The 22,523-nt window shown below is 46.2% G+C and overlaps 9 protein-coding genes across 9 annotated transcripts; 6 read left to right on the forward strand and 3 right to left on the reverse strand.

Moving 5' to 3' along the window:
- Positions 1 to 60: 60 nt before the first annotated feature.
- On the reverse strand, positions 61 to 4,307 carry MCYG_02636 (ABC a-pheromone efflux pump AtrD; the record flags this gene model as incomplete). The annotated part of the gene is made up of 5 exons (XM_002849656.1): positions 61 to 935; positions 989 to 1,111; positions 1,170 to 3,057; positions 3,115 to 3,781; positions 3,847 to 4,307. The coding sequence occupies 5 exons, from the start codon at positions 4,305 to 4,307 to the stop codon at positions 61 to 63; spliced, it is 4,014 nt and encodes a 1,337-aa protein (XP_002849702.1).
- Positions 4,308 to 5,959: 1,652 nt separating this feature from the next.
- Positions 5,960 to 7,549, forward strand: MCYG_02637 (MFS gliotoxin efflux transporter GliA; the record flags this gene model as incomplete). Its single annotated transcript, XM_002849657.1, has 1 exon — positions 5,960 to 7,549. The coding sequence occupies one exon, from the start codon at positions 5,960 to 5,962 to the stop codon at positions 7,547 to 7,549; it is 1,590 nt and encodes a 529-aa protein (XP_002849703.1).
- Positions 7,550 to 7,755: 206 nt separating this feature from the next.
- MCYG_02638 (phoma betae P450 monooxygenase No.2) lies at positions 7,756 to 9,702 on the reverse strand (the record flags this gene model as incomplete). The annotated part of the gene is made up of 7 exons (XM_002849658.1): positions 7,756 to 7,977; positions 8,046 to 8,091; positions 8,150 to 8,294; positions 8,364 to 8,722; positions 8,789 to 8,931; positions 8,985 to 9,440; positions 9,517 to 9,702. 7 exons carry the CDS (start codon positions 9,700 to 9,702, stop codon positions 7,756 to 7,758), a joined length of 1,557 nt encoding a protein of 518 aa, XP_002849704.1.
- A 1,721-nt stretch (positions 9,703 to 11,423) lies between these two features.
- On the forward strand, positions 11,424 to 11,864 carry MCYG_02639 (uncharacterized protein; the record flags this gene model as incomplete). Its single annotated transcript, XM_002849659.1, has 1 exon — positions 11,424 to 11,864. One exon carries the CDS (start codon positions 11,424 to 11,426, stop codon positions 11,862 to 11,864), a length of 441 nt encoding a protein of 146 aa, XP_002849705.1.
- A 686-nt stretch (positions 11,865 to 12,550) lies between these two features.
- Positions 12,551 to 14,306, forward strand: MCYG_02640 (conserved hypothetical protein; the record flags this gene model as incomplete). The annotated part of the gene is made up of 7 exons (XM_002849660.1): positions 12,551 to 12,578; positions 12,630 to 12,704; positions 12,772 to 12,848; positions 12,906 to 13,064; positions 13,127 to 13,246; positions 13,340 to 14,157; positions 14,225 to 14,306. The coding sequence occupies 7 exons, from the start codon at positions 12,551 to 12,553 to the stop codon at positions 14,304 to 14,306; spliced, it is 1,359 nt and encodes a 452-aa protein (XP_002849706.1).
- Positions 14,307 to 15,016: 710 nt separating this feature from the next.
- Positions 15,017 to 15,728, forward strand: MCYG_02641 (DUF757 domain-containing protein; the record flags this gene model as incomplete). Its single annotated transcript, XM_002849661.1, has 4 exons — positions 15,017 to 15,290; positions 15,356 to 15,392; positions 15,465 to 15,489; positions 15,573 to 15,728. The coding sequence occupies 4 exons, from the start codon at positions 15,017 to 15,019 to the stop codon at positions 15,726 to 15,728; spliced, it is 492 nt and encodes a 163-aa protein (XP_002849707.1).
- A 332-nt stretch (positions 15,729 to 16,060) lies between these two features.
- MCYG_02642 (monosaccharide transporter) lies at positions 16,061 to 17,894 on the reverse strand (the record flags this gene model as incomplete). Its single annotated transcript, XM_002849662.1, has 3 exons — positions 16,061 to 17,168; positions 17,232 to 17,488; positions 17,604 to 17,894. 3 exons carry the CDS (start codon positions 17,892 to 17,894, stop codon positions 16,061 to 16,063), a joined length of 1,656 nt encoding a protein of 551 aa, XP_002849708.1.
- Positions 17,895 to 18,586: 692 nt separating this feature from the next.
- On the forward strand, positions 18,587 to 19,584 carry MCYG_02643 (conserved hypothetical protein; the record flags this gene model as incomplete). Its single annotated transcript, XM_002849663.1, has 2 exons — positions 18,587 to 18,675; positions 18,732 to 19,584. 2 exons carry the CDS (start codon positions 18,587 to 18,589, stop codon positions 19,582 to 19,584), a joined length of 942 nt encoding a protein of 313 aa, XP_002849709.1.
- Positions 19,585 to 20,848: 1,264 nt separating this feature from the next.
- MCYG_02644 (conserved hypothetical protein) lies at positions 20,849 to 21,518 on the forward strand (the record flags this gene model as incomplete). The annotated part of the gene is made up of 6 exons (XM_002849664.1): positions 20,849 to 20,878; positions 20,904 to 20,937; positions 20,985 to 21,026; positions 21,048 to 21,073; positions 21,123 to 21,344; positions 21,369 to 21,518. The coding sequence occupies 6 exons, from the start codon at positions 20,849 to 20,851 to the stop codon at positions 21,516 to 21,518; spliced, it is 504 nt and encodes a 167-aa protein (XP_002849710.1).
- Positions 21,519 to 22,523: the final 1,005 nt, after the last annotated feature.

Consider the following 22,523-nt stretch of genomic DNA (forward strand, 5'->3'; position numbering starts at 1 on the left):
CTACTTATGTTCATTTAATATCATTACAATAATTAACAGGATGACAGTGTATTGGAAACGCTACGGCTGCATCCTCAGCAACCGTCTCAGCCTCCCGCCACTCCGGCTGCTCAGGTCAGTAAAGGACCCTTCCTCAACCACCGTCCCCTCGTCCACAACCACCACATTATCCACCAGCTCCATCATCTCCTTGGCATGTGTAATTATAATCACCGTCAGGCCTTCTTTGGAAGCCATGAGTTTCGCCACCGTCTGTCTTATCACAGTTGCACTCTCGATGTCAAGGCTCGATGTTGCCTCGTCTAGTATCAGTACTTGTGGCCGGCGGACAAGTGCCCTGGCAATCACAATTCGCTGCGCCTGGCCACCAGAAACACCTACCCCGCCATCTCCAACCAGTGTATCATACCCTGACGGTAGTGAGGAGATGAAATCGTGAATTCCGGCAGCCGTAGCAGCAGCTTGGATATTCGCGGCTATTTCGAGTGGAGAGTTTTCTGGCAGCCCGTAGATGATATTATCCTTGATAGACGCAGGAAACAGCGTAGGGTCCTGGGGGACAATCGAGATCAATGACCGCAGTGTAGGGACATGGATGTCGCGGATGTTTACACCCCTCAGGGTGATGCTGCCTCTGCTACCTTCGGGTGGCGGAGCTGGATATAGTGCAAGCAGTAGAGAGGCAATGGTTGATTTCCCCGAGCCAGAAGGCCCAACAATCGCAGTGCAAGTTCCTTTAAGAATGTTCAGGTTGAAGTTCTTCAATATCCTCTTATCAGGCCGGTTTGGATAACTAAAATCCACATTCTTGAAACTAATAGGCGCAGGGTTGGGGATGTGGAGGCTGCCTTGACCCTCATGCGATTGATCTTCGGGCATGTCAGCCAGGTGCAATACCCTAGTCGCAGAATCTTTAGAAGAGCTCATTTGTGGAACTAAGACATCATTAACATGAAAATCAAGTAGACGGGAATGGGGAATAGCTTACCCAAGGAGAGTACTCCCTTCACATTTGCCATGCTAAACAGTAGCATGGAGAAAACCATCAGCACATCCTTGGCTGAATATTGTGAACTAGAAACAAGTACTGCCCCGTAGTAAAAGATGAGAGCTAGGTCGCGACAATGTCAGCAAGATATTTAAAGCACGGGCTCAGCATAGCTCCTTACCATAGACGAAAAGAATCGAACACTCTGAAAATCCAAAGAATAGGCCAGAATAACACCCTCTCTTGGTACCAATTGTCAAAGCCTTGCCATTGGATGTGTTGTGTTTAGTATGGAAGTACGACTCTAAGGTCAGTGATCGAACTGTTCGAATATCGAGGAAAGTCTCAGCAAATACTCCCGCCATTATCTCACTGGCTTCGTTTGACTTGGCCTCCCAAAATCCACTGATCTTCTCATAAAGTCTTGTTAGGCCATAGAGAGGAGGCGCAGTGGCAGCACCAACTAGAGCTAGCTTCCAGCACACTGCTACTCCCCAGATAAACCCGATCAGTGTCATGACAGCAGCAACAAACACGAAGCAGGCAAATCGCCCAACGAGATTTCTCATTTCCTCAGGGTTCCGATCTAAGCAGTGACTTAGGTTAGATACACTGTTTTCGTCCCTTTCAAACCAAGACTTGCATTGCTGCAGGATCTTCCGAATGGCTCTGTGACGAAGCTGATCTATCCAGATTTGACCACATCGTTCCAGGAGATAGTGCATGAAGAATGACGCTACCCCATTAACAATTGCTATGCCCAAGACTGCAAGTGCCCATTGCTTTGCTAGCTGGGATCTGTTTTCAACAATGAATAACGTACTTAGCAGCTGAGAAAACATATAAGAAAAACATGGAGTTGCAGCCGCATTAAAAAAAGCAGCAATGAAACCGAAAAGTAAGGATATTCGGCCTAAAGATGATAGGGACGGTATCACAGTTGAGAGAATTTGTAATATCGAGTAAAACTCTCGCCCTGACTCCTTCGGCGATGGCATTTGCTCGCCTGGGACCTGATCAGATAGCTGCCCTAAATCTTTCTCCACCCTTTTGTCGTCCGGTGAATCAAACTCTGAGAGTATTTTATCAGCAAAGGGATTTTTGAACCTAGGACTTGTAGGATTGGCCAAGCGCCCAGAGGTACTAAATGCCCTTGGTCTGCTGCTCTGATCTGCGTCCGCATACGCACACTCAAGAGAAAGGCTATGGTGAAAGAAGGGAGAAAGCGGAGTTGATAATGAGCGCCGTTCCGTCACTGACGGCTCTATGCTGCTAAAACTTGAGCCCCTTCTTCCTCCCGACAGGGGACCTGGGGCTTTGGAAGTCCATGTAGAGGCTGGTGTGGTCTCTGGTGGTAGAGTCGTAAGATTGCTGAGTTCGAACACACCAGCTGCCTTCTTCTCTAAGACATGCTTGTAACCCTGGTGAGCTATCTTTCCCTGGTCGACGACATACACAAAATCCTGGGATCGAATTTGGGACAGGTCATGGGTGATGATTATGGTGGTCTTGCCCTGGCGCCATGCCCGGATGGCGTTCATTAAACACACCCTACTTGAATGATCTAAGGCACTGGTGGACTCATCAAGTAGTAAGATGGGAGTATCCCTCAATCTCGCCCTTGCTAATGCCACCCTTTGGCGTTGTCCTCCACTCAGGGACCTCCCACCTGAGCCAACAATCGTGTCAAGCCTTGATGGGAAGCTAAGAATGGTATCTTGCAAGCCAGCTAGTTTTGTAGCTGCAGATATATCTCGAGCCGTGGTATCTTCAACATTGCGGGAACCGAATGTGATGTTCTTCAATATAGTTTCGTTGAATAGGATGCTCTCTTGCTGAACTAACGTGATGTTGTTGCGGATCCAGCTAATGTCTAAAGTCTGGATCAACCTGTTGTCGATATATATTTCCCCAAATGTTGGCGCATAAAATCTCATGAGTAAATTTCCAATTGTACTTTTTCCAGAGCCACTTTTGCCGACGACGAAAGTTGTATCACCAGCGGGGAAGAAGAAAGAGCAATTGTCTAATACTCTTCTTCCAGGCTGAGAAGGGTACGCAAATGTCACCTAAATAAAGGAAAACAATCAGGGCCTCGTTTCTCAAAGAGATACGATCATATTTACCTCTGAGAACCGGATATCACCTTCACAAAATACTGGAGAGAGTAAGTTCCCCCTTTGATCTTGGAGCGTGCAAGTATGGCACGTATCATGGAAGGTATGCTTAATCGCTGCTGAGGCAGTACGCCCCTTTTCAAGGACGATCAAGCGAGGGATGATCTCTTCTATCGACTGTGTTGCCTGTAAACATGCCCAAAATGTTGTCAACACTTCACCTGCAGTCAGTTCACCCTTGGCTACAAGGTAGCTGCCATACCAAAACCCCTGTACAAACATGCCAAAGGTTAGGAAGGATATTAGGCCGATCTGGGAAGCACTGTAGAGAGCCTCCTTGTAATACCAATGTGCAGCAACTTCGATGGCAGTTCTATAGCTTTCGATTTCCGTTTTTTGTCCATTGAAATGTTTCACTACATCGATTGAAGAAATGGCGGTGGTTGCAAACTTGGACGCTTTTGTGAGTGCCGTCTGCTGTCCCTCGATCTTTGGTTGAATCTTAGAAGAGAACACAGCAATTATGATTGCACAAACTGGCACACTTGCAAGGCAGACAAGCGTTAGACTCCATGATATATACAGAGCCAGAACCAGGGCTGCCACAGAAGCGGTAAGGTTGTATAGAGTGGCACCAAAGGGTTGAGAGGTGGCCAGTTGAAGGTCCCGGATGTATCTATAGAACATCAGATGTTAGCAGTGCCATGTTAGTATTGATATTGAGTTGTGCTGTCAGCATACGCTTGAATTCGAGGTAAGACCGCAGGGAGCCCGTCAGTGACTCCGTCAAACCAACTCATATCCTTGCGCAGCAGCTCTTCAAATGCCCATTTCCTCGCATTTTTGGCTTGCAGCTCGCCGAAGGTAACCCACAGAGAGAAGTATGCCCAATCCAAAAACCAAACGCCAGACCCGAGGGCCAAAAGATACGTGCACTCGAGGGAGGTAGTCGACATCAGCTGGCTGGCAGAGATTGAATGAGAGCCAAAACTAGAAAATGCGTTAAACAACCTGCCCAGTATCCAGGCAAGCACAGGCACCGCGAGCCCACGGGCTATGCTAAAGATGATAGCAAGAGCCAAGGGAGCAAGATGCCTCTTGGAGGTGAAGTGGAAGAGTGATGCCCATCTTGCCCGGAGCCGCTGCCCATCAACCGGCCTCGAATCGTTCGACGGTTCACTCGGGGACGAGATATGAGGCATCGAGATCAGTCTGTTATACCAGCAATAGTGGTGTGCTATCGGGTTGCGGTCCGCAGTCTCTCATTTGAGGTTTGTACTCAATCCGCAAAATCCAGAGAGGAAGAGAAAGCTCCAGCTCCATCGTCCTTGGAAGAGGCCGTGGAAGAGCAGTCATGGCGAGGCAACCCAAAGTCCCGTAAAATAAGTGTTTTATCCATGGTCAAGCAATGATTCTAGACATCTTGTTTTTCCGTGGTATCATTCTATGTACATAGTTCTTGTTTTTTGAAATGGTTTGAATGCGCGCGCTTCTTTGTGCATTCTGCTAGTCGAATCTTGCTTGCTATTGTTCCTGTGGAGATGCCCGCGCTATTTATCAATGATGAATAGAGACGGGGTGGTTTTGAAGCACAAAAATGAGGTGGGAGACTGCATGAATGCCCTTTGGCCGAGCTGAGACGGCATTCCAGTCGATTGTTGAAGGTTGAAGGCGGCCAAAGTTTTAACCATCACCAACGTCTCGCCAACCACGTCGACACAACCAACAAAGAGCAATACATATATATATTCATACTATCGTTGACATGGGCTATCCTAGCACTTTCTAGCCTCGTGTTCTTTCGTTTCGGGTATGAATATTCTAGCAAACGAAGGAGAACGAAATGAATCGGAGAACTCGATGACACAACCCTGGATGGCTGACCAGCCATGGCTTCTTCGATAACTAGCTTATGGTGGCGTCTAGGGATCAACCCTAGATGGTAACTGAGCCATTGAGAAGGAGATGGATTCAGAAATCGCTGTCAAGGTCGATTCGAATAGAGAAGCGCCATGTTCATCGCTATTAGGTGTTAAGGGCACCCTCAATAGCACCTACGAGCAGGATCCTCTGAATATTTCGCCCTAGTTAACTACATCTCTTGATAACCACTGAACCATAAGCGCTGTAAGGGGCGCTACATGACGCTCTCTGGGGGCGGGAACGAGTATATAGAAACGCGCATAATTTTTTGGACCTGGCCGTGCCTGTGAGTGCTTGACAGACTGGACTCAGTCTTTGAAAGCCATACTAGATCACAGACAGCGGGCTATTTGCCTCCATCAGGACAAGATGCAGATACCCTAAGTGATATAAAGCCACTGCCATACCACACGAAGGCCATTCCAGTTTTCACTAAAATTACTACTAGATATACTCTTTCTAGTAGTAACTGTTCATATTCCTGATTTATTATCCCTGCTGGGCATATTACCGGTACTCCAGTTACCCTTTGCGGAATAAAGGATCGCAGGCCGCAGCTGCAAACCACCATTAGCAGCCAAACTCCAAGTTCATATCTAATATGGCAAAAATGATTTATTTTTCCTACGAACAGTTAGCACAAACAACATCACTTTCAATGATGATTTTACACATATATGCAACTGCTATTGGATCGAACTTCGAGATTAGAATGTTTGTGTGAACGCCACTTCAAATGCCCTTTGTTTACTCCGTCTCCTGCATGCACATCTAACGCCGTCAGTATTTGAATAATGGCAGATTTGCCATACTCTTATAACATGCTCCTACCCCATCTCTCTTCCTTACAGTTCAACTTCAGGTCGCCGCCCTGAATCATTCTTTGGACTATCGCACTCGTTGAATTGCCTGTTGTATCTACCAAGAGACAATGTGTGAACCCGAAAAAACAGGTCCTAAATGGCCCGAAGAGCTCGCAGAGACAAGCATAGCCGCAGAACTCGCACCAAAACGCGATAGAATGAGATTTATCTTGCTCGTTGTTGTTCTCTTCGTCTCCATCTTCTTGACATTTCTCGAGCCCGCAATTGTCGCCACTCTCGTTTCTCATATTTCAATAGAATTCCAAGACACTAAACATTCCGGATGGTACGACTCTGTCTATATCTTGACATTCGCTAGTCTTCAGCCCAGCTGGGGAAAAATCTACCGCTATTTCTTTCTAAAGCCTGCTTTTCTCGTCTCTCTCCTCATTCTCGGGCTCGGTTCCATTATCTGCGGTACTGCATCTAATTCAACAATCTTCATTGCAGGACGTGCAATTTCCGGGATAGCTGGAGGTGGAATCACAACCGGTGCTTATAGTATCATTGGACATTCCATAAAAAATGAACGCGGACGCCCATTTTATGTTGGTATCCTTGGTGCAGCGTACGGCATGTCTAACATTGTCGGTGCATATATCGGGAAAGTTTTCCTTGGTCCGGCGTCCTGGAGATGGACGTTCTCTGCCAACATTACAATTGGAAGTTTATGTTTTATTGCTATGATGTTTTCTTTCAAAACAGTCCCTACGGTTAACCTGCCGTCTACATCCAGAAGCGAGAAGCTGCTCCTACTTGATCTTCCAGGGCTTGTAACAGTGTGGCCTGCGATGACATGCTATATTCTTTCGATGCGATTGAGAACGTCAAATGCTCCATGGGGCAGCGCATCAGCTACCGTTACACATTTAGCCTTTGGAGTCCTTTTGGCTATATTCTTCCTTGCTGAATGGTGGAGTGGTACATATGCAAACATCAGGCTCCGTCTTTTCGCTGCCCGTGATACTGCTTCATGCACTGCCTTTGCTTTTTTTCTTGCCGGAACTTTCTCTATGCATCTATATAATTTGCCGGTATATTTTCAGTCCATCGGTGAAGTGTCAATATCAGATTCTAAGATCCGTATAATACCCTTTATGATTGGCATATCGTCTGCCTCAATCATTTCAGGCTATTTGATTAGGAGGTTCGGTTACTATACACCAATGATGGTTTTCGGGACAAGTCTTACTATCATAGGCAGTGGCCTCATCTATACGCTAGATGCCGCCTCAACAAACTACCAATGGGCCGCATACCAAATTATTACGGGAATTGGGATCGGTGCTGCCCACCAGGTGCCCATTATTGTGAATATGACTTCCGTCAAAAGCGAAGATATATCAACAATTACGGCCTCAACATTGTTTCTACAGTCTCTCGGGGTATTCCTCTTCAACCAGGTGTCGGATGTTACCTTTATGGGTACTTTGTTACGGAAAATTGCAACTACAAACCCCGAACTCAACATAACCACTGTCCTTCAGACCCAAGCTGCGAATCTACGTGATGAATTCACTGGGGTAAACTTGGCCAGTGTCCTGACTGGATACAAGAGTGGGATAAGAGGGGTATCTATTGTTGGTATTATTGTGGCTGGGATAACCCTGATTCTTTCTATTTGCCCACAATGGAGAAAATTGGGGGAAACCAGCTGAAGACGGCCTTGGGATATTACATGGATAATGACCACATCGAACTCAATGTTATATGACTTTATGAACTACTGGCAATATGGAATATAATCAATTTCCCCTCATTATTAGTCATAACCTGATTTTGTCTATTGTTCCGTCTAAAGGGAATAATACCTCACTCCAGAATTCCCCACACTTTCCATACTGTAGAAATTCCTGGGCTGCCATCATTGCCTCCGCCTACATAGCACTTCCGAATTTGGGTCTATGAGAAGAGCCGAAATAAGAGTGATATTCTCCGGCCGACCTCGACCCTCCGGGAATGCCCAATCGTAATTCATAATTAGATGAGCAAGAAGGATTTTAATCTCGTTAATAGCGAAAAATCTACCTGGGCAGGCGTGTGTTCCCAGGCCGAAGGATAAGCTTTCAAGTCCAATAGAAGTAGCCTGTGAGTATTCGTAAGAGAATGATGCGCTTAGGGCTACTTGTGAGTATCAAATATATATATACTTACCTGGTATTTATGCTCGTTCCCCTCAGACGCACGTAGTCGTTCAAATCTAAAACAACATGATAAGTATACTTGAAGGGAAGCCTGGTAACCTTCAATTCACTTACCTAAATCCATCGAACTTCTCTGGATTTTCCCATAGTTGAGGATCATAATTTATTTGGAAGGAGTTGAACCCAAATGTAGACCCAGCCGGCAAGACTGTTCCATCTGAAAGGGTGGTCGTGACTAATACTTTACGCTCCATGCCAACTACATATCCCAATAGTTGTTAATTATCAAACACCCGAAGATTGGAAAATGACAAAAGGGAGAAAATACCGAAAGATGACGGGTTTAAGCGCTGAGTCTCCCTTAGAAAGGAATCCAGTTTTCTGAGTTTCATCATAGCATTTTTCGAGGTGATGTTCCCTTCCTCTGCTAGAACTGTCGCAACCTCTTCTCTTAAGGGAGCCATGTATTCTGGTGCTGCAGCTAGATGGAATAATGCATGGCACGCATTCATTGAGGTTGTGTGCATAGACGTAAAAGCGGCCATGAGTTGGTTTGTTGCTTGAAAATCTAGAGATTTTCCTTTCTCTTCATTGATATCTATGAAAGATTGAATAATGTCGCGAGGTGGTTTATAGTCGGGATCCTTAAGCTTCTCCACGCGGTCTTGAAGTATTGGTCCAAGTAATCTATCTCATTAAATCTCAATGGTAAGTATGTATGTTTTAACTAGTGATGGATAGGCTATCACTGACCTTTTTACGGTAGAATAATGTCGCCTTACGGCCCATAGCTGTGGGAGGAAGATGTTCAAAAGCGGGTGAATTATGTTGGGGGTCAAATACAAGATCATACCGGCTTTGAAAGCATCTTCCGTATATTTCAACATGCATCCCAGCTATACAGGTACCGTTAACAAGTTTCAATAACAGCATGCTGGACTATTCTTACCCATTCTTTATCATGGCAAAGCGGCAAACCAACCAGAACACGGCTTGTCATAGAAGACACCATCTCGAGAAGCGTCGGCAAGAGTTTCACAGGTGCATAGTCTTTGGGTTTTTCAACATTACAAGACCTTTCTTCATGTTCAAAGATGGGGCCATATGACTTACCATTCCCACAGAACCCCAGCTTCTTATTAACTACCGAGACAGCTTCCTCTTGTAGAAGCTCATGAGCATGAACTATGTTTTGAGTAAGGTCACGTCTAAGAGCGGTTACCAGACTGTGGTCATGGGTTGCGATCAGCGTGTATTCTCCAACCATCGCATCTTTCACCAGGGCCTTGAAGCTCATCTGGCTCTCGGGGAAGCGTTTAATCTCGTCCAGGTATTTACGGGGCAGAATTGTCATCCGCTTTGCAGGGACCTGGATGTCATATGGCTGGTCTGGGTACTGCATGGTCTATGTCAGATTATTTGTTTTCTAATTTAGATAGGAAAAAGGAGAGACGATGCGCATAGGAAATAGCAATTCATACCAATATTGATCCCTGGGTAAGTCCAGGTTGCATGTCGTTAGATGGCAATTTGATTACCGGGAAGCGAGAAAGTGGCTCCTTTCTGGTCCATGGGGCAATTTTCAAGCATATCAAAACTACTCCGGCGAGAAGCAAGACTACCAGGCCAAGATGGGTGGTTGGGTGTCCTTCTAACAGGCCGGCCATATTGGGAAAGCTGTGTAGTGAAGATCTCTAATATGAGGTGTTGACCATCCTAATAACTTTCGCAGGCTACCTGAAGCCTTTTATATTATAACAAACTACAACCTGTGGGTACAGTGGTAGCTGTGGGAGTGCTGTCTCAATAGCATGGCTATGACTGGCTGACTGCTTGCAGGGTTAATGTGTGCATTTGGCCCCTTGCGCAGCATACACATGTATAGAACCATATACTCTATTCCTCGATTGTATTCGCCAATGAATGGAGTTAAAAAAGGGAAACAACCCAAAAAGAGACCCTGCACGAACCGGTGGCATACCCCGTATGCCCCTATCGATGGTCCCTAACAAGATGTATGTACCGCTGGGTGAGTGTAGGATGGATGTCCAGTGCCACCTCCTTCAGCCGAGGTGTCTTAGTTTCAGCCTTGCATCCGCAAGAAAACACAGACTTTGTGCACCAACTTTGTCTCCACTGATCGACAGCACAAGATGCCCGCCTTGGCTCCACTAACCTAATATAGTATATTACTCCTTTTTAAGGTTGCTTGTCTTGTTAGATAATACGCGCTAACCATATTAGGAACCGTATTACAACAATAGGCATATCACGTGACTAAGCCGCTCTCATGTACATAAAATAATATTTTCTCGCCTTCCTTTATGATCCTCGTTGCACTCCGGCCCCCACGCAAACAATCGAGTTGATTTCAATCTATCCATGGCAGCGATGCGCTGCCAGTAGATTATCAATTTGAAATGCGATAACTACAAGGAGGCCAAGTGGTCACTACGCTTGACGTTGGAGAAATCACCACATCCCAATAGTGAATACGCTCCGGCTCTTGCTGATCTACGATTCTGTATACGGGAAGATATCATTCATGTGCGATATCCTCCCTACTAGGGCGGAATTGGAACCCAGCAACGGACTTGTCAGAAATCCGCAAAGTGCGCCGGCGTGAAGTGCAAGTCGAAGGTGATAAAACGCCTTATGTCTACAAGGACGTGGATATACCTCTCTACACGCCAGGGAACAGCGTGGTTTTTGGCTCAGGAGTTGCAAAACCTGCAGCTGAAGAAGAGGATGCTTATGAATTTGAAAGGCGAGGTGAGTGTCAAGAAGCGCAATCCAGAGAATCGCATTTAGGCCCTGCACTAACCACTAGGCTACACGAATTACTACACGATACCCAGCATTCATAGAATAAAGGCGCCTTGAAATCTCCCCAAAAACAACTGCTAAAAAGCCCTGATGGACATTTAAATATCCTCACTCCATAGCCACTTCTCGAACGTAGCAGTACCAAGATATTTCGGGGTTCTTAAGAATTTGTGTTCCGGTTGCCGCCTATCTCGAACTCCAGGTAGCTAGTAGGCTCGCGTTATAGGAGAATAGGACGGTAAGGGATTATATATAGATGAAGCGGGACAAACGGACTCCTTTCGCCAACAACAAGCATGCAACTAAGTAAGCAGGGCAACAGTGGTCTCTCTTTTCAGGCTATCATCTTAGTTGCGGCCTATGCGGTGTTTGATATTTGCTTGCGCTGTCGGTTGCTCTTTATCTGTCGGTCGTTCAATTGCACTTGGGAAAGCTATATCTGTGTTCGGTAATTGTATTTATGACTGAATACCTCAATGTTGTGAGACGCTGGTTCGCCAACGTAGAGATACCTCGAAGGTGAGGTATCGAAACAACTCCAGGCCTGCTTGCAGGGATGGAGATGCCTTTCACTATCATAGTAGTGACGTCCGCCATCCATCCACCAGGTCGTCAAGCCGTGTTCCCAGAACCGTCAGGTCTTCTTCTCCAGGGGTCGTTTCGTCTTCTTAACGATGAGAAGACGACGACGACTGGCCGTTCGTATCGTTTGGAGGACCGGATCGGCCTGTGTGGAAGCACAGCTGCAGTTGTTGTTATAGACGAAGGGAAGCATGTCCTCCCAGCATGGCAGACGACAGTCACTCCGGTCAACTACAGTGCCCTGTTTCACGATCGATCTCTGAGCCAGGCCAGGCAGAGATCAGTGTTCGTAGCTGATCTCCAGCATGGTGTATCTTCTTCCGCGGACAGACAAAGAATACGCCTATCGCGGCTGTGGAGACACGCCATGGCTATGAAGAAAGAAAGTGCCGTACGAAAGCATTATTTCTTCTTAGGCTGACCGAGCACAATGAAAGTTGAAGACGCCTATATAAATGCTTTCCAGTAGGCTTGAGAGGCCTTTTTTTTTTTTTTTTTTTTTGATTGACCGAACATGCATGATGCAATGGTGTTTTCGCCACGGCGTGACAGCGGCAGATTTAATTATTATCTCAAGGGTTACTGGCTCAGGATATAATGAATTTATATGCAGAGGATGTCAAGAGATAATTGAATAATTGACTGTTATCAATAGCAAAACGGTAGGGGAATATGTAAAAGAGCGTGTAAATACAGCAGACAATGAACACCTACCCAGGCCTTTTTGACCAACCGACCGGATTAAACTATTGGCCTTTAAATTATACGTAATCCTTTCATCAATCCAATAACTTCACCGGCTACTCGGATTCCACGGTACTTGAACGTCCTTTTGCCCCCTTCTTCTTCTCCGGATCATCAACTGCTTCCGAAAAACTGAAGGGCGCTTGGGAGAAACCTTGGAAGCCCAAGAAGTTCGCCAGCGCCGCCCCGCCTCTGCCCCTTTGTACATACAACTACACTAGTTAAACGGCTAGTTGGTTAACTGGCAAGCAAAATATTTAAGAACCACCTGAAGACGCCATCTGACGCGCATATAGGAATACCTTAATTTCTAGAGGGAGAAAGGAAACGAACGAAGGCGACACCCCGCTGCGTCCATCAGCCATGGACACCCTAGAACTACAAGGCGAAGGTATGGCCGCAACCTCATCTAATGCGCAATCGTTAACATCCTGAGTATTAGAGAAATTAATTGAAGTGCGCCACCTGCTCGACATTCTGCGTTCAGATCTAGACCAGAAAACCCTTCCAACATCCAGTATGCGTCACTACAAATCTCCTATCGTTCTTTTCTGACCTGGCATAATAACTTATTGTTTCAATAGAACGGATCGAAACTCTGCAAAAACTTCGAGTCCATGGCCGAAAGCCAGAAAACGCGGATCCCATATACGAAAAGGAGGTACGGAAAGCAGGCGATTTTGAACGAGCGTATTACCATGGCTCTAACGCCGTCTAGGGTATAGCGACACTCTCCGCCTACGGGTTCGACGAGCCAGAGGCGATTATATATCGAGAAGCTCTGCGATGTCTGGCAAATGCGCTACTGCTTGAGAAGGCTACACGTCAACGGTTCGTCGATCTTGGAAATGGAAGGAAAGCGGCAGAGAAGTTGAAGGTGTGTGACATCAGCATTTATAGTGAGTGAGGGGGAAAAATGAAGCTAACTAGACGGTATAGGAGGATAACTCTGACGATGAATTTCTCTGCTCACGGCTCCTATTCCTAACGACTTATGACTCTGATCTGGATTTTGATAAGTTGTTTGGCGAATGTTCATTGGGAGAGAGCATCAACAACGTATGACATACGCCCCGCCCCATTCTTGAATATCACTCCAGACGGCTGACTTCAGTGCAGCATATACATCGCCATTCCAAACAATTTTCCAAGGGGAAAAAGAAGAAACTTACGTGTATCGATGAGCTTGCGCTCTCAGAGACACTCAAACTGATGTTCAATATAACCAATTACTATCCCCACCATACTACAACGTTCTCTCCATCAATACCGCATATACTCAAGATCTTAAGTCTTATTGAGATCCCAACGCCGCCGTTGCAAGCTCCCGTCAATTACCTCATCAACTCGCTGCTGAACCTCGATCTTGCGGCAGAGAAGAGCAAGCCTTTCAGCACCAACCCACTCTTCCCAAAGTTCGACCAGAACTGCAATGTGGATAAGCTAATTAACATTCTTGACCAAGCCGTGGCAATGCATAAGCCATCCCACCTAGAGACCCTCGTTGTTCCTCTACTTACCCTTCTCAGAAAGATATATTCTTTTGCCCCGGAAGGGCCGAGGAAATACATGGAATGGCTACTTCTCCCGGAAGACAACGATCACGATCTACCTATCGGCCAGTCTAACACCTTATCATCCCGGTTACTACGGCTGTCGACGTCTCCTGTGGCTCCTAGTCTACGGGATGGCATTTCAGCGCTCATGTTTGAATTATCAGGAAGTCATGCCAACGACTTTGTGAGAAATGTAGGGTACGGTTTCGCTGCTGGGTTCCTCATGTCGCATGATATGGCGATTCCAGAAAGCGCAAAGGAAGCCTACAGCTCCAAAGGTACTAAAGAATTCGATTCCGCTGTTAATCCAATCACAGGCCAGCGTTTTGATGCAGAGCCCGTAGATGATGGGCCAGAAATGACTGAGGAAGAAAAGGAGCGTGAAGCAGAGAGGCTGTTTGTTCTTTTTGAAAGGTATGCCCCTGTAGTTTTCATCCCCTTTAATGTTTTCAACTTGGCTGACCATTTTTACCCTATACAGACTCCGCGCTACGGGGGTTGTTGATGTTGAGAATCCAGTCCGAACGGCTTTGGAGCAAGGCCGTATCGAAGAGTTTGACTAAACCGTGTCTTTACTTATTAATTTGCATATACTGTTTATTCCCCCATGCATTCCGGCCCATATCTTCTTGGATAAATACAGGCGGCTTGGAGCAGATTCTACCTACCAGATTTTACGAATGATATCCCTTATAAAAGCCCAGATCCCTTCAATAGAATGACGTAATATTGCATCCATCAAACTTTCTTGGCATTGATGTATTAGGTAATCCACCCGGTCTATTCTATCGGCGGTTAAATAATCCGGCGGCTATCAAATTATTTCGTGAGTCGAAATTATTATCGCAAGCGCAACATCCAACTTCCAGTCACAAGCATACCCAAGAGGTATGATAATAGCACCTTCATACTATTATTTGTCTGATATATTTCTAGGCTTACAGAACACATTATTTTCCTACAAGCTAGCCCCGATCTTGATCGTATATCACAAGTTTTCACCCCTCCTTCACCCCGCCTTACTCCCACAAATCGTCAGTTAAGAGGCATTCATCTATTACAAAATGGCTCCCTCAAGTCTTCCCCCGTTTGACCCGGAGAAGGCTCAGAATTTAGAAGATGTAAGCTTTTTTTTTTTCATTCACATTGTGACTGGTAAAACTAACAAAGCACTCCAGATGGAAAAACAATTTGCAGTTAAAGGTTAGTTTTCATGCTTTCTCCATGTCAGAAAATAATGGCTCACCTGCTTTCCGTTGTAGCTGTCCAGCAAATGTCAACATACTGGGCAATCCTCGAGCGAGCACCCGGATCAAAGTTACGGCTCACAAAGCTGGATGATGAGATATACGAGAGCTTCAAAACCGAGTTCCCCGACTTCGACCCTGCCGCCACAATCAATGAAGATGAAATGAAGAGCAAAGCGGGCAAAGAAAAGTGGAGAAACTGGATGAAGCAGTATGAAGAGAAGGTTACAGATTACAACTTTGGCACCCTGTTGAGAGCAAACCCGAAATTTGAGTATGGTGAAAAAGAGACAATTTTTGGTTGGTGATGACGATACCATTATATTGTGGGCTATTACCGGCTAACGAGTTACATATAATTATAGTGGTCCGGATGCAGTTTTATGCTATTGAAATCGCAAGGTTTGTGGCAACCCTTATTATCCCTGAGTAATATTGATCTTTTGTTTTCTAACCCAAGTTTCCTGCAATTAGAAACCGCGCGGGTCTTAACGACTGGGTATATGAACAGGCGCAGAAAGGGGGCTCTCGCTCATAAAGCGTGTCATCCAGCTAACCGATCATATTCTTTCCTGCTTCAAGGACTATACTCAATACTACCGGAAAGGTTTCACAACGGTTGGCCGCATATGGGTGAAGTACCCTACGGACCTCTTGCAAGTCGCGGAGCAACCACCACACTTCGAGGTTGTAAGCCCCCCGCCACCCTGCGACGCCCAAGTTGCCTCGCTCGGTTAGGCACCGGCTTCCGTGCTTCATGTACATAAAATTTCCTCGATTACCAACCAGGTATACATACACAGTGCATATCAGTGGTAAACTCCGAGTGGAGTAAGTTGTTATTTTTTGTGATATAAAATCCTATGAGGGATGGTTCATTGAGGGTATTAAAAGCCAATCAACAATGACTTCAAATATATATACAATCGCAAGGCGAAATCAGACGCTATACAAGAAGGTCAAGTAGTGGGTATAGACTGATAGGCATTGCCGTCGTTAAAGATGAGATATGAAAAGGAATAGCCCTGCTAATGCTTGGGGGGACAGCAAAAGCAGCGTCTATTGAATCTCTAGCTCGCTCCCTGTACGTTTGCTGCGGCTTGTCCTTGAGATTCGGGCCCGGCTCTCGCTGCTTCATTGCCTCCGTTGGAGTCACCGCCCCTCTGGAACGAAGGAGGAATGACAAATTTCGAGCTCTTCCACGGCTTAACGCGCAAGTGGTACATTATATCGATCTCCTCGAGAGTACGTCCGGCGCCCTCAATGACACCGAAATAGACCAGAGAGGCAGCCAAGATGAGGCAGCCAGCGAACACAAAGCCGTATAAGAAGTCGATGTCTCCAACGATGAAGGGGGTAAAAAAGGCAAGTAAGAAATTCCACAGCCAATTCGATGCAGTGGCCATTGCCATGGCGGTAGCACGGTATCGAGATGGATATAATTCGGCAATGATGGCCCAGACCATAGGGCCCCAGGTGCATGCAAAGCCTACGATAAATAGACATGAGAACGCAACCATCACTTTGCCTGCTCCAGGCGTTAATGAAGGGTTACCACGATCGAGAACGAAATGGCCGACAGAGGCATAGATGACAAAGCACACAAACATCCATAGCGCTCCAGCAATCAAGGACTTGCGTCTTCCAAAATGCTCGATATTATACAATCCAATGAATGTTGCGATGAAGTTGACGGCGCCCAGAATCATTTGGGTGATGAAGCTATTGCTTAAGCCGGCACCCTTGAACACAAATGTGCCGTAGTAGAAGAAGTAATTTGCGCCAGTAAGCTGCTGGAACGCTTGCAGTGTTATTCCAAGAAGCAGTCTGGAGCGCATAGTTGGTGCGAAGAAAATCGAGTACCAAGGCTGGTCTTTCGTAAGTTCATCTTCTTCATATTGGCGTTGGATCTCGTTGAACTCTTCATGCAGCTTCTCATGGTTTTCAGGAACTCCATTGAGTTTCATCATCGTTCGCTTGGCTTTCTCTACCCGGTTGTGTCGATAGTCGTATCGAGGGGTATCGGGGAAAAAGATCATTCCAAAGCCCAGAATGGCAGCCCAGATGAATGTCACTCCCATTGGGATCCTCCAAGAGCTGGAATCGGGGCGGGCTTCGGTTCCATAATTGATGCAATTGGCGATGAAAATGCCGAGAGTGATGAAGAGTTGATAGGTGCTATAAGATAGAAGCTGGGTTAGCCTGCATCCTTTGTCAATCGCATGGAAGACATTGGCATACCTAACCAGAGCGCCACGAATATGTCTTGGTGCGCTCTCTCCCTGGTATAACGGAACAAGCAACGACAGTGAACCAACTCCTAGGCCGGTAACCCACCGCCCAATCGCAACCTGGTACCATTTGGGCACCGGCGAGGTAATCTGCACGATTATACCTGCCGAAAGAATTCCACACCAAATGCATATAGACCATTTTCGCCCAATTCTGTCAGCCAAAGGACCAGCTATAAGGGCGCCTATCAATGTTCCAACAGAAAGCTATCAAAGAATCCTTGGATTAGTTGAGGATGAACCACGATTGAAATCAATCCTTGCTCCAAGTCAAATGCATGATCAGAGTTCAGATCCGGGTATATGGGGTCTATTCCCTTACCAGCGCCACAATCAATCCTGCCCGAACATTGGAGAAAGAGTATCCCTCAGGCCCAGGTTCGCCAAACCGTTTCTTAAAATTCTGCATCTCCAGTATCCCCGAGATCTGGCCAGTGTCATAACCGAAGAGGAACCCTCCCATCGACACGAAGACTCCCATCACCAAAGAGCGCCATGTTAATCTTGGAATTGGTGTGTTCACCATCCCGGCAGGATGACTCTCTCTCTCAGGTGCAGCAGCCTCCTTCGACTGGCGGGGCTGGCCCTTAACCAAAGCTCGTATCTTATCCATCTTGACGATGGTTATTATGTATCGAAAGAATAGAAGACAGCCAGAGGAGGAGAGGAAAAATTCCGACTGGCGAGGGAGGATATAGTTATAAGCTCAGGTTGAAATTAATCCGGAGCTGGAGACCTCCATATATAATATTTATAACCATGGTTTGGACAAACCCTCAGGGTGCAACCCAATGGCGTAGATGGGTATTCTGATCCCTCAGCCCGGTACCTCCAAGGATACACGGCAGAGAGTGATCATCATTGTCCTTTTTCATCCCATCCCAGTTTGCTAGGATAATCGGTGCAGCAATAGCTCCACAGGCTATCGAAACGTTGGGGGGTGTACAGAGTCGAACGCCCATGTACACACGATGCGCGCATCCTGAATCCGACCAGCAGTATACATGCCATAGCCGATATTCCTCATATCCTCGGACATGCTGTGATGAGAAATGAATCTGATTCGACAAAAATCTGACTGTCTCCAGCTTTTTGGGGCCTTTTCTTTGCCTCCAGCTCTTGGGCTGCCATCGAAAAGAAGACGTAACGCCCCGTGACGTCATACGCAGGAGTTGCTCCGTCTAACCAACGGTTGTAATTAGTCCTTCGAGCATCGAAAACCCCCAGCAGTAACTTTTAACGTGCCAATGAGCATAAGAAGAAGACGGCCATCCTGACTGTCATAATACTTCTGCGTCGTCGATCATGAATTCGTTGCCACGGTTCTCCATTACAGAATTCTGGTTTGACGCCCCCAGAAAAGAGTCTAGGATGACTGTGAGATGCAAAGGAAGGTGTTATTATATCGTTCTACTGCCTGACCACCTCCGTGACTCTCCCACCATATTAGAACAGTATTTCGATTTGCCGAAGTAGCAGAAGCAGATGACGGTCTTGACGGCCTAACTATTGATGATTTTCAGGACTGGGCGATAAAGCCCTTCCTTCCACTATTTCGAGATGCCGAACCTCTTACGCATACACAAAAGCCTTATACCCTCTACGACTATCTTAATCCAGAGACTTTTTACTATTCACTACTAGCTACTAACGACACCCTCGTTCCTTTCCCAGGCGACCAAGCTTTATCACAACAAAGACCACATGGGGTCGACCTGCATGGCTATAAACTCAGCACAGTGTGCCATTCATATCAACCGATGCAAGTACAGATTAGTTCCGATTATCCCGACTCTGAGGATGCGCTCGTCGAACTGCCCGAGAAGGTGCTCGTGGATGGGAAGACCTGTTTCTTTAAGCCATTGGGCGCTAGAGAGAAGAGGAGCGCTCTCCGTGAGCTTGAATGCTACAAGCGCATAAGGGACTTGCAACGCAGCATGACAGTGCGAGTTCCCGTCTTGTACGGTGTTGTTCAAGACAACTCGCGGTGTTTAGGGCTGTTGCTCTCTTGGGTTGACTGTCGTTACATAACATTGGAATGCGCACTGCGCCCTAACACACCAAGAGCTCAAAATGAGAGGTGGGCAAGTCAACTGGCAACCACATTGCGCCACTTACATAATGCAGGTATTGTATGGGGTGATGTAAAGCCAGCGAATGTTCTAGTTGATGTAAAGGATGATATATGGATTGTTGATTTTGGAGGCGGATATACTCGAGGCTGGGTCGGGAAGGATAAAGCAGGGACGATTGAGGGTGATATTGAGGGTCTAATGAGGATTAATGATTTTCTATCGCGATAATACTGCTTTGGAGTATTAGATGCAGATATATAATGCGACTTAAGAGCAAGTTACCCAGAATCCGCCTATTTCAGAAATTGCTATGTAGGCAACAGTGCAAAAGTATTACGGGATGTGACAAACCGAACAGGACGACATCAGTATATAGAGAGCTTAATAAACCTAAGAAGGCTAAGCCTTATATATACCTGTTAATTATACTAAAATTAACCTGAAGCTTAACCTGCTCCTCAAGCGGCCAAATAGCCAGGTTATTAGAGGGCTCTCTGCGTACGGGGCTTCTGTATAACCGGGTTATCTTGGGGGGCAAGTTATAACAAACTCTAACCTGCAAACACAGAATATATTTGCTTATAAGTGGTATAGGTAGATGTAAGTAATCATATTAGCAAGGGTTGTTCATGAGCGTTGGCTCGAGTTGGTTTGATAATCCCGTTCTTTACTTGTAACTAGACAGTCACAGTAACTAACTATTCAGAGAAATGGGAATAATATACCTAGTGCAAAGGGTTAAACATGCCTCTCTATCACTACCATATATCCCGCAGAGGAATATACCACTGAAAGGTGTGGAGGTGACTTCATCCATATCACACCAGGATGCCGCTGAAAGACTCAGCTTTCAACCATGGTCAACCTATGTTGGATAACGATCGATGAACAATCCCAAGAGCCTTCGAAGCGAGTCTGACTGCATAAAAAGTTCAATCACTTTCATGAAGAGCATTTCATCTTCCCACTTAGGTATCACTTGCGAAAACATCTTTTTGTGGGAGAATAGAACCTCCATGCGGCTCAACAGACCTCCCGAGCTTGTCTAATATGGAGGTATATTCATGGTCAACGACCAAATCCATCTCCCCGAGCTCCCGGTCCCGTTTTGATCGTCAGGTTCGGGCTGAACGGCCCACTATTTAGCTATTATTAAATACTTAGCGAAATAGCTAGCCAAACCTGAAGGATTCCGGTTTCACATTGCGAGACGGGCGGAACCATTGACATTCTGGCAGCTTGACAGCTCTGCTCGAGGCTTATTTGTGAGAGGTTCGACCTGGATAGACCCTTTTTTTTTTGAGGCTGAAGAAGGGTCGCCCATACGATCGACTGCCCAAGTTAGCCAAATAGAGGAATTGAGCGCTTCGTGCCCCTGACCAAGGGCGTTTTTTCTTCGTCGTATTCAAGAGACTACTCGTACTTTTCGCGGAAATGGTGCGCCGCTCTCCTTTTCTTTGCATGTGGAGGATAATTATTTAAAAGCTCAGAGATGATGCTGTCTCTCGCTGTATTTTCTACAGCATGCACCGATTAAGACATAAAAGGTGAGTGGGATTCGCCCTGGAAAGAGAGAGAGAGGTCATTCTAACTGTTTGCCAGTTAGTTAATCCACAAATAATCAAAAGAGGCCAAGGTTCTCGCTCTGGTTCAAAATTCAAACAGCCAAGGTAAGGAATAAACGTCTGGAGAATGTTCATGCGCTGCTGGTCTGACAGTCTATCAGGAATAAATTAATACAATAATACTCCGATAAAAAGATGAAGCTCTCCGCCGTCATCCTCCTTGCCCTCCCTCTCCAGGCCCTTGCATCGACATGCTACTTCTGCGAGAATACTCCTCACGTCGGAGCAGTCAAGCCAACCTACGACTGCGGGAAAAAGTGCCATAAGAAGAATTACAACACTCACTTCTCCAACTACCACTGTTGGATGGATGGCAGAAACCCTACCTGCTTCAAGAACTGCTGCAAGAGAGGCGGAAAGCAAGTGGGAACCCTCACTGGCCTATAGTTTGTGGTCTGTGTACATAACTACTTAGCAGACATAGTAATACAACTAATCGAAAACTCCCGCTGTCCCTCAAATCGTGAACTTCATCAAGAAGCCGCGGTTGCATGCAGTTGTGCATCTCCGACGAATATCCTTGATATTGTAACATGATAATGTATTATATTCTTTTATTGCAAGATCAAAGTTGGGTTGAGAGATGCAAGCATCAGAAAAGGGAAATGGATAGAAGAGAGCAGGCTTCGATGGTTTGCATATACGACAGCAGAACTGGGTATAGAACTTGGGAAAATCCATTGAATAGGCACCCAAGGCAACTCTTCAGGCGTATTTTCATCAAGAGCATGTCCGCAGACAGGGGGAATCTTTCGTTATACTTGTCATTCTGGTTCGGCGAGTCAGGTTTTGACCCCCTGACCGACATAGGTACGATGCTTGGATGTCAACAAGACGGCCAACTCCTGAGTCATGACAAAACCATGCAGCCTATGGGTGGTGTTACTGCAACGAATGATATACGTTAATTCTTCTTCCTCTGCCCCAGAAGATACACTGATTGACCTGTATATCGGGCGAGATTCGGCGGGTTCTTGCATGTTTGTAGAGTTCTTTGATGATTAACGTATTCAATTAATTACAGGGAGAAAGACCCCGAGATGCAGGCGAGAGTAAACTAGCGATACTACCACGGGAGCTCGATGCGTCTGTCCTCGTTCGTTTGATGTCGCTTTGGGGCCTTTTTTACCCTTTTCTACCGAACGTTGGTGGACGTTGCTTGGTAACTTACAAAGTTGCCGAGGATATTTGATAATACATAACAAGAAAAAGCTGCCCTATAAAATGGCAGGCAGGGATCTCACGCCTACTCGATCTCAGCCCCATAGGTTACATGGTCCTATGTACGGAGTAGCAGCCACCTTTACCCTTCCCGAGATCTGGTCCATGTTCACTAACAGGGGTGAGGATAGAAACATACGAGCCTGAATTGAGCAACGGGATCACAACCACGTTTCGAATTCCAAGCATAAAGAAGGGAAGGCCATCTGACTCCAGACGCCGGGGCAGTATTACCGTGCCAGAGACGAAAGGCCCATCAGGCTAGCAGGCTTAAGCCGTGCTCCCTTTTCAGAGATTTCTAAAGTTAGAAACGTTTGATAT

The sequence above is a fragment of the Microsporum canis genome, genomic scaffold, assembly GCF_000151145.1.
Source record: "Microsporum canis CBS 113480 supercont1.2 genomic scaffold, whole genome shotgun sequence".
Classification (NCBI taxonomy): Eukaryota; Fungi; Ascomycota; class Eurotiomycetes; order Onygenales; family Arthrodermataceae; genus Microsporum; species Microsporum canis.